The 14,679-nt window shown below is 46.0% G+C and overlaps 1 protein-coding gene across 1 annotated transcript in view; it reads right to left on the reverse strand.

Moving 5' to 3' along the window:
• The window catches only part of bahcc1a (BAH domain and coiled-coil containing 1a), a 64,232-nt gene that overhangs the window by 21,705 nt on the left and 27,848 nt on the right, over nt 1-14,679 (reverse strand). Inside the window, exons 3-8 of the mRNA XM_085351645.1 lie at nt 12,957-13,139; nt 5,232-5,357; nt 2,725-5,079; nt 1,739-1,853; nt 1,438-1,637; nt 1,070-1,231 (exon numbers count right to left, since the gene is read on the reverse strand). Of these exons, the coding sequence (XP_085207771.1) occupies nt 1,070-1,231; nt 1,438-1,637; nt 1,739-1,853; nt 2,725-5,079; nt 5,232-5,357; nt 12,957-13,139 (3,141 nt within the window). The remainder of the gene's footprint in view (nt 1-1,069; nt 1,232-1,437; nt 1,638-1,738; nt 1,854-2,724; nt 5,080-5,231; nt 5,358-12,956; nt 13,140-14,679) is intronic.

A 14,679-nucleotide genomic window follows, 5' to 3' on the forward strand; every position in this document is an offset into this window, starting at 1 on the left:
GACGTTATGAAAATGATGAAATGTGAACAGAATATAGTGGTCATAGGTTGATTAGAGGTCAAAATGCTGTGCTGGAAATGCATGTTTTTCTCGTCAGAGCATTCGTCTTGGCCTCTATGCCAAAAAGTCCCACCTTCCCGGCCAAACCACAGTAGGGGTTCTGCAAAAGGGCCCAGCAGTAAGCCTGGTTCCCATGTGTGTGGGTGTACAACCTGTCTCATTATGTGGATTTAAGGACACGCACAACTCCATATGGGTGATCTACAATGACAGAGGTGCCTTTTGGAAAGTACTAAGACCACACTATATAGAACTACATAATGAGCATCTTCATAATATCTGTATTAGCACTGTGCTACACACTCCACATTAGCGGTTTTATTATCCAAATGAATTTGATCTTTCAGCTCCTTTTGCAAGACACACTAAGAATTTCGCCACATAAAATCGGATATGAAAATATTTCCTGTGGGAAAGTTTCTGTGGATGCACTTCCCTTCTCAGCTGAAACTCCTCTGGCGCGCAGAAGGAAACATATCGTCAAAGACTGGGAGCCAATTAAATTTCACAGTCTGTTCACTGAATACGCATCTACAATGACTCTGGTGAAGTGATTTTCACCTCATTCACTTCCTCTTCCTCTGCTGTGGTATTGTAGGGGCAAAATAGCTTTGTATGAGCATCCTGAACTACTGAGAGTGCCACTGTTGCCAGGCCAAGCAGTTGGCATGTAGCAATTATCATAAGATTGCAAACTTATCTTAGCCCAAAGTAATATTAACAGTGAAATAACTAGTTTTAGTTTCACAGAACATAAGCTAAATTTGGTGCATTTCTGCTGCTTGTGTTGTATTTATTTGGATTCCCATTAGCATCGGCCTTAGCCCTTAGCTTCTCTTCCTGTCAGTCCTCATTCATCCATACACACACAGTTAACAATCACAAAAACATAAGCATAATAACAAACAAGCTTTTCTTATTTTTACTCTTTGTATACAGATACTGTACCAGTGGAGTTTGCTGTGCTTTGTAGATCGATTAGATTAACATATAAAATGCCATGGCTTACCCAGGTGATGGGTCGCAGGATGGGTGGGAGGCTCGGAGGGCAAGACCACCAGTTGGGCAGAGGGGTCTTGAGGCAGAGGCAGGACTGGCTGCAGAGGGCCTGGCATGGCTGCAGAGAAAGCTGGTGGCAGATTCTGGTGTAGGGTTGTATGACCTATACCTGCTTTATAAAGAAATTAAATTACAGAATTCCATATAAACAAAAGAACTTTAAATATATGTATCAGCTGATCAAATCAATTCTAAACGTCTTTGTTTTGGCCTTTTTTTCAATAAACAAAAAAAAGCTGGACTATATGTCTTTATAACACATGAATAAACATAAACATAACCATAACAATAAAATCCTGCCATCAGAAAGCGTCTTACCATAAGAATGTCCCGTCATCCAGAGAGATGGGCTTCCAGTTCTTGGCATCCAATGATGGTGAGCAGAATGTGCAGCAGGATCTCCCAACTGGCCAGACTGGAGGGACGTCCCGCCCGGGACCATGAGATGAGAGGCAAGGTCTCCGTGACAGCTGCTGGAAGGGTGGATCCTTGCAAATTCCACCCTCTCTTTGTTATCCCTGACATCAGAATGACATAAAGATAAAGAAATACAAATTAGAATGTTTCTGTAAAGATTTTAATTTATTAAGTATTGAACAACACCTTTAAAAATACATACCTGATATATGCATCCCTCTCCCTGTCCAAGCAAGTGAGACCTATTTGTTCCTCACTCAGCCTCCTCCTGTCTTCCTCAGTGGTGGGATCTGACAGATACATGGAGCGGGGCTGCCCTGTGAGGCAAACATCAACTTTCACCATTGTGGATCACAGTGAGAACAAAATCCCAAGTCTCTCGCCACTTGTCAGAACCGTGCCGCAAGTTGCAAATGAATACATTTTGAGTATTAAATGCTTTTGTATTGGCAGAATTCATGCTAAAACCATATAGTGCACAGTATTGACATATTACTGTCTTATTTGGAAAGAAAAATAACTTGCTTCATAATATAATAACACATTCAGATATTTATGAAATAAAATTGAAACTTGATGTAGGTCAATTTTGTCCAAAGTTGTTTTGTTTTTTTAATATTGTATTTTTTTGTATATCTATTTATTTCCATTTATATACTGTTGTTCTCAGAGCGAGGCTTAGAAATCTTATATTAATTACTTTTTATCTTGGCAACTCTAAATGGACTCAGACTTGACATCTGTAAACATCATGGTTGATGCCTGTTTGACTCACTAATGTTTGATTAAGGGCAACTAGAAAGTTAAAGAGGGGAAAACCAAGTTAAAATCAGCAAGGCATTGTTTGGGACTGCTGCAGAGGAAATTTATATTTAAACCCATAAGTATTAAACTCCATTCATAGAATTAGCTATGCCTATATTATCCTGTAATGGATCATGGGGACTGGAGCGTATACCTGATGGCAATGAGTGTGAGAATTATACCATTCTGGATTTTTACTGCATTCAGCAAAGGGTATCACCACAAAATCAATATTTTTCTGGCTTTTTATCCGCTTAAAAATGTGCTTTTTCCTGTTTGTTTATTTTCTATATGGCTGTTTCTCTGTTTGCAGCGATATTGTTGGCAAGTTACAGATAAAGAAATATAAGGCCTTCTCACAAGCCAGTGACCTGGATTGCTTACCTTTCACAGACGGATGGACCCTGCCCTGTCGGCTGTTCGGATGATTTTCAGCTGAACGACAAGGTGGTTCCCTCTGTCTGGCCACCGCCACCGCTATTCCTACTGGCGGCTGCCGCACCTCACTTTCACCATGACCTGGCTCCCCCATTTCCCTGCTCCGCCCGTTATAATCAGGACGCTCACTGTCATTAGCCGTACCCTTCCTGGAAGGCAGAGTCTGTTTGTTGCCCTGCAGGGCACAGCTCCCCCCAGATGGACCTGATTTGAGATTTCCTAACCCCCCAAATGGATTCTTTTGGGAGACGAGCAGTGGTTGTTGCTGGTTGCTGTACTTTAGTAAGCTTTTCATTGCACTGCTCTCTCCCTGAGTTGGACCCTGGGGATCAGGTTGCTGCTGTGGTTGCTGCTGTTGCTGGCTGAGGGGAGGTGCGGTGGGGGGCTGTGGAGGAGGGAGGCTTATTCCCGGCTGCTGCTGCTGCTGTTGTTGTTGCTGCTGCTGCTGCTGTTGTTGTTGTTGCTGCTGCTGCTGCTGTTGTTGCTGCTGCTGCTGCTGAGAGTGTTGCCCACCAGTGCTTCCCAACTCCATATATGACTTCCTCTGCTCCTCCTCAGGTTGCGACATGTGGTGAGGAGGCCTCATATTCCAGGGTGGCACTGGGGGCTGCTGGTGGTGGTGCTGCTGCCCACTGCTGTTGCTGTAACCATAAGGAGACATGTCCATCTTTCTTTTAAGCTCCTGACTATTCCCCTGGTTCAACTCAGTGGGTGTCTCTGGGCCAGGTCGGCCATGCTGCTGGTGGCGAATCCTGGCTACCTTTTGGCCGTCTCTCTGTAAAGAGCAGCTACCTCCGGGACCACTGTGTTGTGTTCCACTGTGCTGCCCCATGTTTTTACTTCCAAGTGGGGAAGAGTTTGGCGGGGGTCCGGGATGGGAACAGTCTCGATAAGGAGAAGTGTTTACAGAATGAGGGACCGAGTGCCCTGCCTTGGGTCCCTGGGGCAGCGAGGGTCTGAACACATCCATTTCCACACCACTGTTGATACACTCAGCACTCCGCGATCGCACTACTTGATGCTGCTGTTGAGAATGTGGTGGTTGTTGCTGGGGAGGTGGAGGAAGCTGTGAGGACTGAAGGTGTTGATGGTGGGATTGCATCCAGTCTGGAGCCTTCTCTGTCTTTCTGTATGGGTGCTGCTGCTGCTGCTGTTGTTGCTGTTGTTGTTTTCTGTGCCAATTACTGTGGTGCCCACCGCCACCATTCTTTTCGATTGTCTTGTCCTTGGCATTGCTGCCTCCTCCTCCACTACCCACACCCTGGCAGTCAGGGTTATTAAGCTGGAATGGCCCATTAGATTTATCGCCTACGTCTGCCACAGATGGCACAAATGTAGGCCCTGTGACTTTAGGTTCTCGCCCCACATTGACTGGCCCCCTCTCGTGCGAGGCAGGGTTGGCTAGAGGAGCAGGTGGCGGTGGGCAGAAAAACTCTGGATGGTGGTGTGTGTGGTGGGAATGATGTGGGTGGCTGGGGTGGAGCTGAAGACAGTGGAAGCCCCCTGGATGGGGATGTGTATGGGGGTGAGCATGAGGATGTGGATGGGCCCCTCCAGTAGCAGAACTCATATGTAAGGGTGGGGGTACAGAGTAGGGCAGAGAGTGGTGAAGTGGTGCCTGACCCCTTTCCAAACAGTCTGAAGGTTGTTCACTGATCCTCATTTCCCCACTTACCCCCTCTTTGGTGCAGCGGCCACTGCCACTAGTCCCCAAATGTCTGTTCTGGCTGCTCCCCCCACCACCCATAACCCGAAGGGTTGTGTCCTCACCGCCACAGCTGGACATGGACACCTTAGCCCCTGCTCCAGTTCCTGGATCTCCATTTTGCATCTTGCTATTGTGCAAACAGGCACTGAGGGGCTTGCTCATACTTTGAGGGTGCTCTTTACTGTACATCGTGAGCGACGCCTTATGCCTCTCCAGGGCCCGGCTGTTTACCTCCTCCAGGGGCAGCGGGTGCTGAGGATAGTGCGGGTGCTGCTGATGAGTGTGAGAATGGTGGTGGTGTGTTGGCTGGGGTGGCTGGTGAGCGTGGTGCTGCTGCTGTTGTTGCTGCTGCTGCTGTCTTTCCTTAGCCTCTTGTTTACCACTGGATCTCTCCTTGTCCTTGACATTTACCACTCCTCTTTCCACAGACCCCTCTTTAAGACCCTTATGTATGCCTGTGCCTACCCCTTGATCTCTGTCTCTGCTGCAGGACCCCTGAGTGTGTCCTGAACCTGCCCGAGACATTGGTGGCAGACTATGATTGGCTGAGATGAGAGGTGGCTGGGATGGGAGACCTCGAAGGTAGAAGTTCTCTATAAAATAGAAAAAAGAAGACAAATTAGTCACGGAAAGAAAAAAAAAGCATGCTCTCAGTATTGCACAGACAACAGCACCAGACTATACCGCTTCCATTTGAATTCATATTATTTCCGTGTGATAAAATTTTAATAGTCTCACGTCCCACCTTTTTGTGTGTCATAGAAACGGTGTTGCCCATAGAGAACTCCACTGTTGGCATGGTGATCCAAGTGGCTCATAGGAAGGAACGTGTGGGCCAGACTCCCTGAGAATCGAGGATACCCTGGACCTGCTAAGATATCAGAGAGGGAGAGAGTTGATAAGAAAGGATAACAACCACAGAGATGCAGTTATCCAGTGTAATCCTTCAGGTCCAATGCAGCTGGTGGTGTTCATACGCAAATAAGTGCTGGCTGTGCCTCACATGTTTGCCTTTCCTGCTGGAGTTTAGAATGAAAACAATAACAGACAAGCCTGGGGATTTCTGTAATATATGAAATTTGTCTTTGAAACATATGGTGCTTTCTTTAACTCACTCTTAGAAGTGGCAGCCGCACCTTGAACCATCTGAATGGGGTGATAAGGATGGATTTGAAGCTTGTGTTTGCAATGAACAGAGAGCTGGGCGGCTAACCTTTACTGACCTACATCAGAGGTAAGAGGTCATCGGGATGTTGGGCCTGTAAGCTAGTACACCTGGGCTTATTACACCAAGCCCATCTGGAGGACGTTTACGCCACAACCAAACAAAAAGCTCATTTTGCAACGGGACACTGGAAAACACAAAGGACTTTGAGTGTAGAGGAGAGAAAAGATGGACTGAGATGAAAGCCCATCGCAATATCAATACAAAAAAAAAAAAAAACCATCTCTATGACAACCCACTTTCACTGCATTTGAGTAACTATAGCATCTAAACACATCAATGTGAATTAAATTAGCCTATCTATGCTACCGTGTAATTAATCATTTCACCCAACCAACGGAATAAAATCGAGGTACTGTAAAGGACACACAAAAAATGTCCAATAATGCGATGATGTTGCTTAGTGACAGCAGCGCTATAGCGTAATTTTAGTTTAATACTTTAAAAAAGCATGATTAAATCCAAGTCATCAGTCTACATACAAGTTAAAGAAATAACTAAGGAAAATAAAAAGACTATATATATATTTATATACACACACACACACACACACCGTCACATGAGTGAACCACTTTTGTTGAAATGGAAAACCAAAAAAGACAGAGACACACTTTTTTGTTTCTTTTTTAATTCATAGGACAGACAGGTCTATCAGCCCACTGTCATAAAGTAAAATTTAAGTGATTAATTTCTCTTCAGCTCAACTATTAGACCCATCTGTCGCTGTAGCTTTACTTTCCAGTGCAGCTCATGGATGGCGTAAAAAGGATACGGGCCGAAAGAGAGGAAAAAATTTTTGGAAAACGTGCGACCTGATCCCAGAAAGCGCAGATGCACTTTATTCGGCCATGTGTTTTTGTACACACATGGTTTTTACAGCAGCTATGAGTGTTGAATGTCTCACTTTCTGCCGGTGGAACAATGGGGCCCGGTCCCAGCTCTGGGGAGGGAGGAGTGTTGTGGTGGGCTTAATGACCTCTTCTCAGTGCGGCCTCTGCATCCTCCCATCTTAATTAATGAAATACACAGAGGAGGCAAACAGCCCTGCAATAACACAGGAGGTGCTGCTTTCTGAGGAGGGCAAAGGGGTGATAATTACATACCCTCACTTTTCCCGTTTTTCACCTATGTTTCTACCTTGTTTTTTTTCCCTTCCCATCCCCCCTCCAGTCTTTATCCAAGCTGGGAGAGGGTCTTTTTTTTTTTTTTTTTCTGCGGCAGCATGTTGTTTGTGAGCGTGACGATTGATGGCGTAATCCCTTTTCACAGTGTGGTCTGGCTGTGCCCGATAATGCCAGCCTGCTCAGTTTCAGCATGCTCTCCACTGGGGCAGCAAGAGGGGGACTGCTGGGCACGGCGGAGCTCATTCAGCCATTAATCTGGCCAGGACAAGGGAAGCTGCTACTTCTGCTGCCGCTGCCGATGCTGCTGCAGGCGACGTGAGCAGGGTCTTAGTGCAGTCTGCTGACTGCACAGCAACCTCGCTCTCCTTCGCTCCCTCCGCACACTCACACATAAACACGCCAGCATCAGCAAGTGAATGGCAGAGGGGAGTTCACAGCGCATGCCCTCCTTTCCACCGGCAGAGCAGGGGTGAGAGGCAGAACAAACAGAGCTGCATCCCAAGGAGGGATTTCTAGAAGTTCTGAAGGTATTTCTCGCAACATGGTGGGTTGAGAGAAGCAGGCCAACAGGGAGGACAAAGAAGGGGGTTAGATATAGAACAGCACCTAGAGGCAGAGGAGAATTATTCCTGCTGCTTTAGAGGCGGTTTCTCACTAGCACAATACCAGTCCTCTTACACCTTCTCTGAAGACATTCAGTTACTGATAAGGCTTTCACCACTTTTGATAGAAGAAAAAAATAACATAAATGAAAATTCTATTCTCCAGGGAGGTGGCTGTAACGCATCAGAGACGAGGAGATAGAAGGACGGAGAGAGAGAGAGCACGCCACAGGAAGACCGAGAGGAGAGGAGGAGCAGCCTGAGCTGCCTGTCAGGTCCGCTAATTGAGAAAAAAGTGACAGAACCATCAAGACACAGAAAGGGAGGAGAAGAGGAGAGGAGACGAGAGATGTTTGGCGGAGGAGGGGCAGTGCTGTGGTGGATCTCTTCAGGTTTGACTAATTGAAAGGAAGGGATGCAGACTGGCACAGGAGAGAGAGAGGGAGAGGGAGAGAGAGAATGAAAGAAGCAGGAGTAAGGAAGAGGAGAGGCGGGGGGTGCAGCTTAAATCCTACAAAAGGAAAAGCAAGCAACTGCTCACAGAAGGAAAGATGGACAACTGAAGATAGGCTTGGAAAGGCGTATCAAACAGAAGTGGATTAGACAGGTGTGTGCAGGCAACTCTGTGTGTGCGTGCACGCGTGTGTTTATATGTGTGGACAAAGATATGAGACTGCGATTATTTTTGGCATAACTTAAGAAGTCATTTGGACCCTGGCCAGCTGGCCTCGGGACTGCGAGGAGTCGGCAGGTTTTCTTTTTATTCTTTACCCACTCCCCACCCCTTTTTTCTCCTCTTTTGGTCATTTTTATTTATTTATTTATTTTTTTCATTTTTCCACTCAGTCGATTCAGTGGGGTTTATTCAAACAGTCCCAGACATGAAAATAAATCTTTCAAAAGCTCGGTGGGCCTAATTTATTTTAACAGGTGTTGTGAAAACATTTTACATTTACTGAAACATTCACTACACTGCATCTGCCCCTATTTTTGTGTCCCCCCACCGCCGACCCACCCTTCTTCTTGCATCCGTAGCCGTATACTAAGACTCCGTCTCTGTGACAGTGAGCTCACAGCACTGCTCAGCTCAGCAAAGGAAAAAAAACAGACAATTCCTTGTGGTAACATACAATGGCTGCTGCTGTAGCTGGCAAGAAGAGATTCTGAAACAAAAACTTCCTTTAATCTCTGTTAACTCCTCTGACGTCATGAAAGCCACTAATGATTTGGGTCTTGTTGCTGTGACCTTACAGAAATATCCTAGAATTTGTTAGACTGGCTGTACACTTTCCTTTTCCCAAAACAATAAATCTTTAACCAAAAGTCAACAAAAGACTGTTGTGTTAAAAAAGAAAAAAAAAATGCCTTTGCCAAAGTTATCCTTACCGCCAGTGTCATTTAAAGGAGCCTAAACTGACAGGAAAGCACGTCCAGACTACTGCCCATGCCAGGGCAGCTGAAGTTGAGAGACCTTTTTTTCCCTCTTATTTTAGCCAACCTGAGAAACTGAGGTTGAAAGTTTGCGATGGGATATTTTGTTACTTTAGTAGCCAAAGTAGGGGCGTTTCCATGGATATGTTTAGGGTCAATGCATAAGGTTAAAATATTCAAATTTTTGTAACAGCCCGCATAATCAGTAAAAGAAGTGTAATGCTGGTACATCTGGGTGCTGAAACCTTGAAAGAATGCTGCATTTCTGAACATTTTTGCTGTTTTCTCCGGGCTTAATGGAGCAAAAATAATATCCATCTTACATTTTATGTGGCTTTTCTTTATCACCAACTCATTTCAAATGCCCGCAAAACTTATTATATTGAAAAGAGGAATTAATTCTTAATTCACTCACCAAATAGGAGTAATAAAAAATAAATGTGATTAGCCTGCTCCATATAGCCACAGTCCATTGTTTATCCCCACTAAGTGACTAGTTAGCAAGCAAAGGAGATAATTGTTCTCATCTGCTTGTTACGTGCTAGATTTCGGGCTTTTAATCTGCAGAAAAATGTGTCAGAGGAATAGCGGAAACAAAGACGTTCCGCGCAATGACAGGTATATGCCAGAAACGTGCGAATCGTAAAATCGTTTTCGAATACAAATTTGAACTGCTTTGCTTAGATATGCATGCAAGCAGCCACTTTAAAAACAGAGAAAAAGAAGAAGAAGAAAAATAAAATAAAAACACAGCACTTCTTTGAGGTTACAAGCGAAACACTAATGCACCGACACAAGCACAAGTCAATGCCTGCTCTGATGCTGGTGGGGTTCTGCTGACACCCGGAGAGAGAAGGCGAGAGTCTGGGTAATTGTGCCGCTCATTTTGATGACTTGCTTTTTATGCAAAACAGGAAAAAGACAATATGCAATTATCTTGAGGAGGGAACAGCTGAATGTGGTTGATGAACAGTCTGGATTCAATCATGCTCTTAGTGCGTTATATGCAATTAAACTGCAATAGAGATAATGGCCTCCATTGCCAACTGAGTAATAATCCCAGTCATAATCACCTCCATTACTTTTATTAGGCTTGGCATTATCTTCATCACTCTTAATATTATTTTACTTTTCCACAAGAAGAAAGTGTTTGACAATGAAACCTAGAAAGTATAAGATAAAGGAAACACTGATGCTTACAAAATGAGTTTGGAGGGAAATGTCTGAGATTGGGCTGACGCCGGAGCTAATATTTTGGAGAAGTCTAGAGTTTAATCTGGTGTAGCATCTGTCCACTGAGTCAGCGGCCTGGTGCCCGGGGCATCAGAGCAAGGAAGTTGCTGGGAGATATCATATGACTTAACAATCTTCATGACAATACAGCATCTCAGCTGTAATCCACTTAATCATCCCTGGACACATAACATGTAGGTGGGGTGCCGCTGATGAGTGACCACGAATTTCAAAAAAAAAAAAAAGAGAAAAGAAACACTTCCCACTGGTCTCCCCACCAATAACATCTGGGCTATTCTTAGATAATAAATATATTATAACCGGGGGCTGAAATAACAAGAGTCCATCCAGGATTGTGATTCATCAGGTAATTTTAGGTGGCCATCACAGTGCGTAATTAGCAAGATGTAAATCTGAAGGTGAAGACACAGAAAAGCTGACCTTACGTTAATATATTAATAAGATGATTTGTCTTGTGTTTATCTGTCACCCCAATTAATTCCTGAAACACCCAACTTCATTAATCCCTCAGCTTTATCGTTATCTGACTTCCTGGCTGTATGGAGACAGAATATGAGGTGTTGAAGTTGGTTTGTGAGTGTATGTGCGTGTGTGTCGAGTAAGGGTTTAGTAACCCCCAACACCCCCAACAACAGCATCCAATACACACTCAACACAAGGCTCCAGCCTGTCTCTCTCAACCACCCAGGTTAGGAGGGAACTGAGGAGGATTAATGGCAAGAAGGCAGCGGGTCCAGATGGCATCAGCTCGAGGGTCGTCAGGTCCTGCGCGGACCAACTGTGTGGGGTAATGGAGCACCTCTTCAACCTGAGCCTGAGGTTGGGAAGAGTTCCACAGCTCTGGAAAACCTCCTGTGTTGTGCCAGTGCCAAAGACTTCACGCCCCAAGGACCTCAACAGCTACAGGCCGGTGGCTCTGACATCCCACCTGATGAAGACCCTGGAGCGGTTGGTCCTGGCTCAGCTTCGGCGCCTAATAAGCTCATCACTGGACCCACTTCAGTTTGCCTACCAGCCTGGCATTGGAGCGGATGATGCCGTCATTCACCTCCTACATCGTTCCCTCGCTCACCTGGAGACCGCTGGAAGCACTGTGAGAATCATGTTCTTTGATTTCTCCAGTGCCTTCAACACCATTCTTCCCTCGGTTCTAAAGGACAAGCTGGTGAACTCTGGAGTGGACCATCACCTCACTACCTGGATCCTGGATTACCTCACCGACCGACCACAGTATGTGAGGACTCAGGGCTGTGTGTCGGACAGGGTCGTCTGCAGTACGGGGGCCCCACAGGGAACGGTTCTGGCTCCGTTCCTCTTCACCATCTACACTGCAGACTTCTCCCACAATTCCACCCAGTGCTTCCTGCAGAAGTTCTCTGATGACTCTGCAATAGTCGGCCTCATCACTGATGGGGACGACAAGGAGTACAGAGGTCTGACCCAAGACTTTGTGGACTGGTGCCAGCTGAACTACCTCCAGATCAACGCCAGTAAAACCAAGGAACTGGTGGTAGACTTCCGCAGGCACAAGCATTCTCCACTGCAACCACTGAACATCCAGGGTATGGACATTGAGGCTGTGGACAGCTACAGGTACCTTGGTGTTCATCTGAACAATAGACTGGACTGGACTCATAACTCAGACGCCCTCTACAGGAAAGGGCAGAGCAGGCTGTACCTGCTGCGGAGACTCAGGTCGTTTGGAGTGGAGGGCCCACTCCTGAAGAAATTCTATGACTCTGTTGTGGCTTCTGCTATCTTTTATGGCGTGGTCTGCTGGGGCGGCAGCATCTCTGCTGGGGACAGGAAGAGACTGAACAGGGTGATCCGAAGGGCCAGCTCTGTTCTAGGATGCCCTCTGGACCCAGTGGAGGTGGTGAGTGACAGGAGAACGGCGGCTAAGCTGTCATCCCTGATGGACAACATCTCCCACCCCATGCAGCAGACTGTGACAGCACTGAGCAGCTCCTTCAGTGGGAGACTGCGGCACCCACGGTGTGGGACGGAGAGATTTCGCAGGTCTTTCCTCCCCACTGCTGTCAGACTCCATAATAAAGACTTTAACTGATCAAGCACACACATCCATACATATGCAATAATACTAAGTGCAATAATCCTTTCTGTCATCGTTGTATTTTTACTCAGTTGTATATAGTATTTGTATTTGTATTCTATTTTTATCTTATTGTATATTTATTTTATTTTATTCTACTGTATATAGTATTTTATTTTATTCTATTCTGTACAGTTGTGTACTGTATTTATTCTTATTGTATTCTAATTTTTGCCTCATAACTCTTGCACTGTCCACTTCCTGCTGTGACAAAACAAATTTCCCACGTGTGGGACTAATAAAGGTTATCTTATCTTATCTTAATTCTGATTGGTGGGAACCTTTTTAAGACTGTGATGGAGACACCGGCTGAAAGCTCTGCAATCACTGCAACTTTTTTTTTTTTTACTGGCACACAGTCACATGTGCTGCTTCAGAGGGCCCTGAGTGACATTCCTGCTGACATGAATCGAATATCGCAAGATTCTGTGGCTGAACTTTTAACCCTGTGTCTGTATCCAGAAAACCGTGGCACAGTGCTCTATCCCAAACATGCTGGGTGTGGGCCTATTTTAGTGCATAAATAAAAGGGTTGGAGCCCAGACGATTATAAGCCATACTTTGGTGCAAACCTAGCGCGACACAAAAATATACAATATCAGAGTAACAATACACCGTGCAAAGCTGCCTCCAATAATGCCAGGACATAAATATCACCTCATCCAGATGGTGCGGTCAGATGAGGGGCTGTGTGTTTGTGTACATGTGTGATTTGAGGTACCTTCATGCGAATGGGGAAACCAGATTTGCGAGGCGCTCGAGTGGGGTCCGCCACGGAAGGAGGGCGAAGAGGGCGAGGAGGGCGGCCGGGAGGGATGAGACGGGTGGGAAGGAGGGGAACCCAGACTACTGGCCAGAAAGGTCCCCATGAAGGAGGCAGAAGAATTGCCCATCAATCCACTGCCTGCATTCCCACAGGAACAAAAGGTAAGGAGAGAGAAGAATGGTTAGAATTGGGAGTGTGTGTACACTGGGACAGTGAGTGTGACTAAAAAGGAAAAACAACAAGAATAGCTTTGCATCTCAGTGTGAGGCCCACTCATATATACATATTTTTCTTCTCTTTTTTTGGTAGAATCATTAAGCCAGGCAAATGTGATCGCTGCTCTCGGGAGAGGCTGAATGAGTGAGAGAGCGTATGTGTGTGACAGAGAGAAAGTGTGAGACTCTCCTCCCCCTCACTGTCAGCAGAGTCCTCTTCCCTCGTCTTCTCTCCCCTCACACCACCTCTCCCCATGGGCAGACAGAGGTCTCATCTCACAGCTGAGTACACACTTTCTCAGGCTCTCTCCCTCTCGCTCTCACACACTTTTGCTCCTGCTCCCCAGTGTCCCTTTCTCAATTTCTCTCCCTCCCTCCATTATCTTGTGCTCTCCATCTCTCACTTTCATGCCCTCAATCTCTTTTATTGCTTTGCTCCATTTCACCTCCTCTCTGTCTGGTTTTCTTTCAGTCTTGCTTTTTCTCTGCGTGACGCTGACAATCCCGTGCTCTTCTTTCTTCTCTGGTTCCATTTCGGTGTTTCACTCCTTTCTCCTTCCTCCTGCTTTGTTACAAAAGCTGTCTTCACTCTTCTCGTCCCCTCCTCTGTCCCATTTTGATGTGCAGAAATACACCATGCCTCTTCCAAATCCTCATTGTCTCTTCCTTCCCTCCCTCTTTCCCTGTTTCTAGCATTGCTTTGCTTTGTTCTTTACCATAATAATGGCACCAGCAGAGCAATCTGTCCCTGGCTGGCTGAACTGTGTGTTTAACAAGACTATGATGAGTAATTGACCATTTGTAGCAACGCCCGTATGACTGGGGGCTGATTGTCTATTATGCATTGCTGGGCAAGCTGGAGAAAACACACTGATTAACCACTGCTTAAATTGCATTCCCATTACGCGCCCGCCAGTGCACTTGAGCGAGGGGCCCGGGTGCCCAGCTCTTTGCGCATTCATTTCCCCCAAGTCACACCACCGTGAAGTCTCATGCATATGTATGAAGTTGCCTGTATGAGAGCACACATGCAGATACATGCTCAGACACACATTAGTGTATCGTATATCGCGCACACCAAAACACGGGGAGAGCGACACAGTAGAAATTCATTATGAGCCTCTTATGACAAGCTGATCTCCCAAGGAATGCTGAGTGATTTGATTTTCTTGGAGCATGAATCAGTCCAAACATGCATCGATCCTTTTTTTTTTCTTTTTCTGGGAGTGTGAGAACAATTGTGTGGGAGCCTTAATCAGCCAGCCAGTGAGTGAGCACATCCTCTGGGCAGACAGCAGGGATAAACCCATCAGTCTGCTTCTCGCTTTTGCACCGAATAGCCTATGGCTCATAGGCCAGAGCACAGAAGCATGCAGAGGCGTGCGCGCACAAACACACAACACGTACAAAAGCACCTCTGTCACACTTGGTACCACCGCCCCAGACAGGTGGAAATCCCCCAC

The sequence above is a fragment of the Diplotaxodon limnothrissa genome, linkage group LG4 (genome assembly GCF_057381915.1).
Source record: "Diplotaxodon limnothrissa isolate DT_005_m linkage group LG4, D_limnothrissa_male_GT1.1, whole genome shotgun sequence".
Taxonomy (NCBI): Eukaryota; Metazoa; Chordata; class Actinopteri; order Cichliformes; family Cichlidae; genus Diplotaxodon; species Diplotaxodon limnothrissa.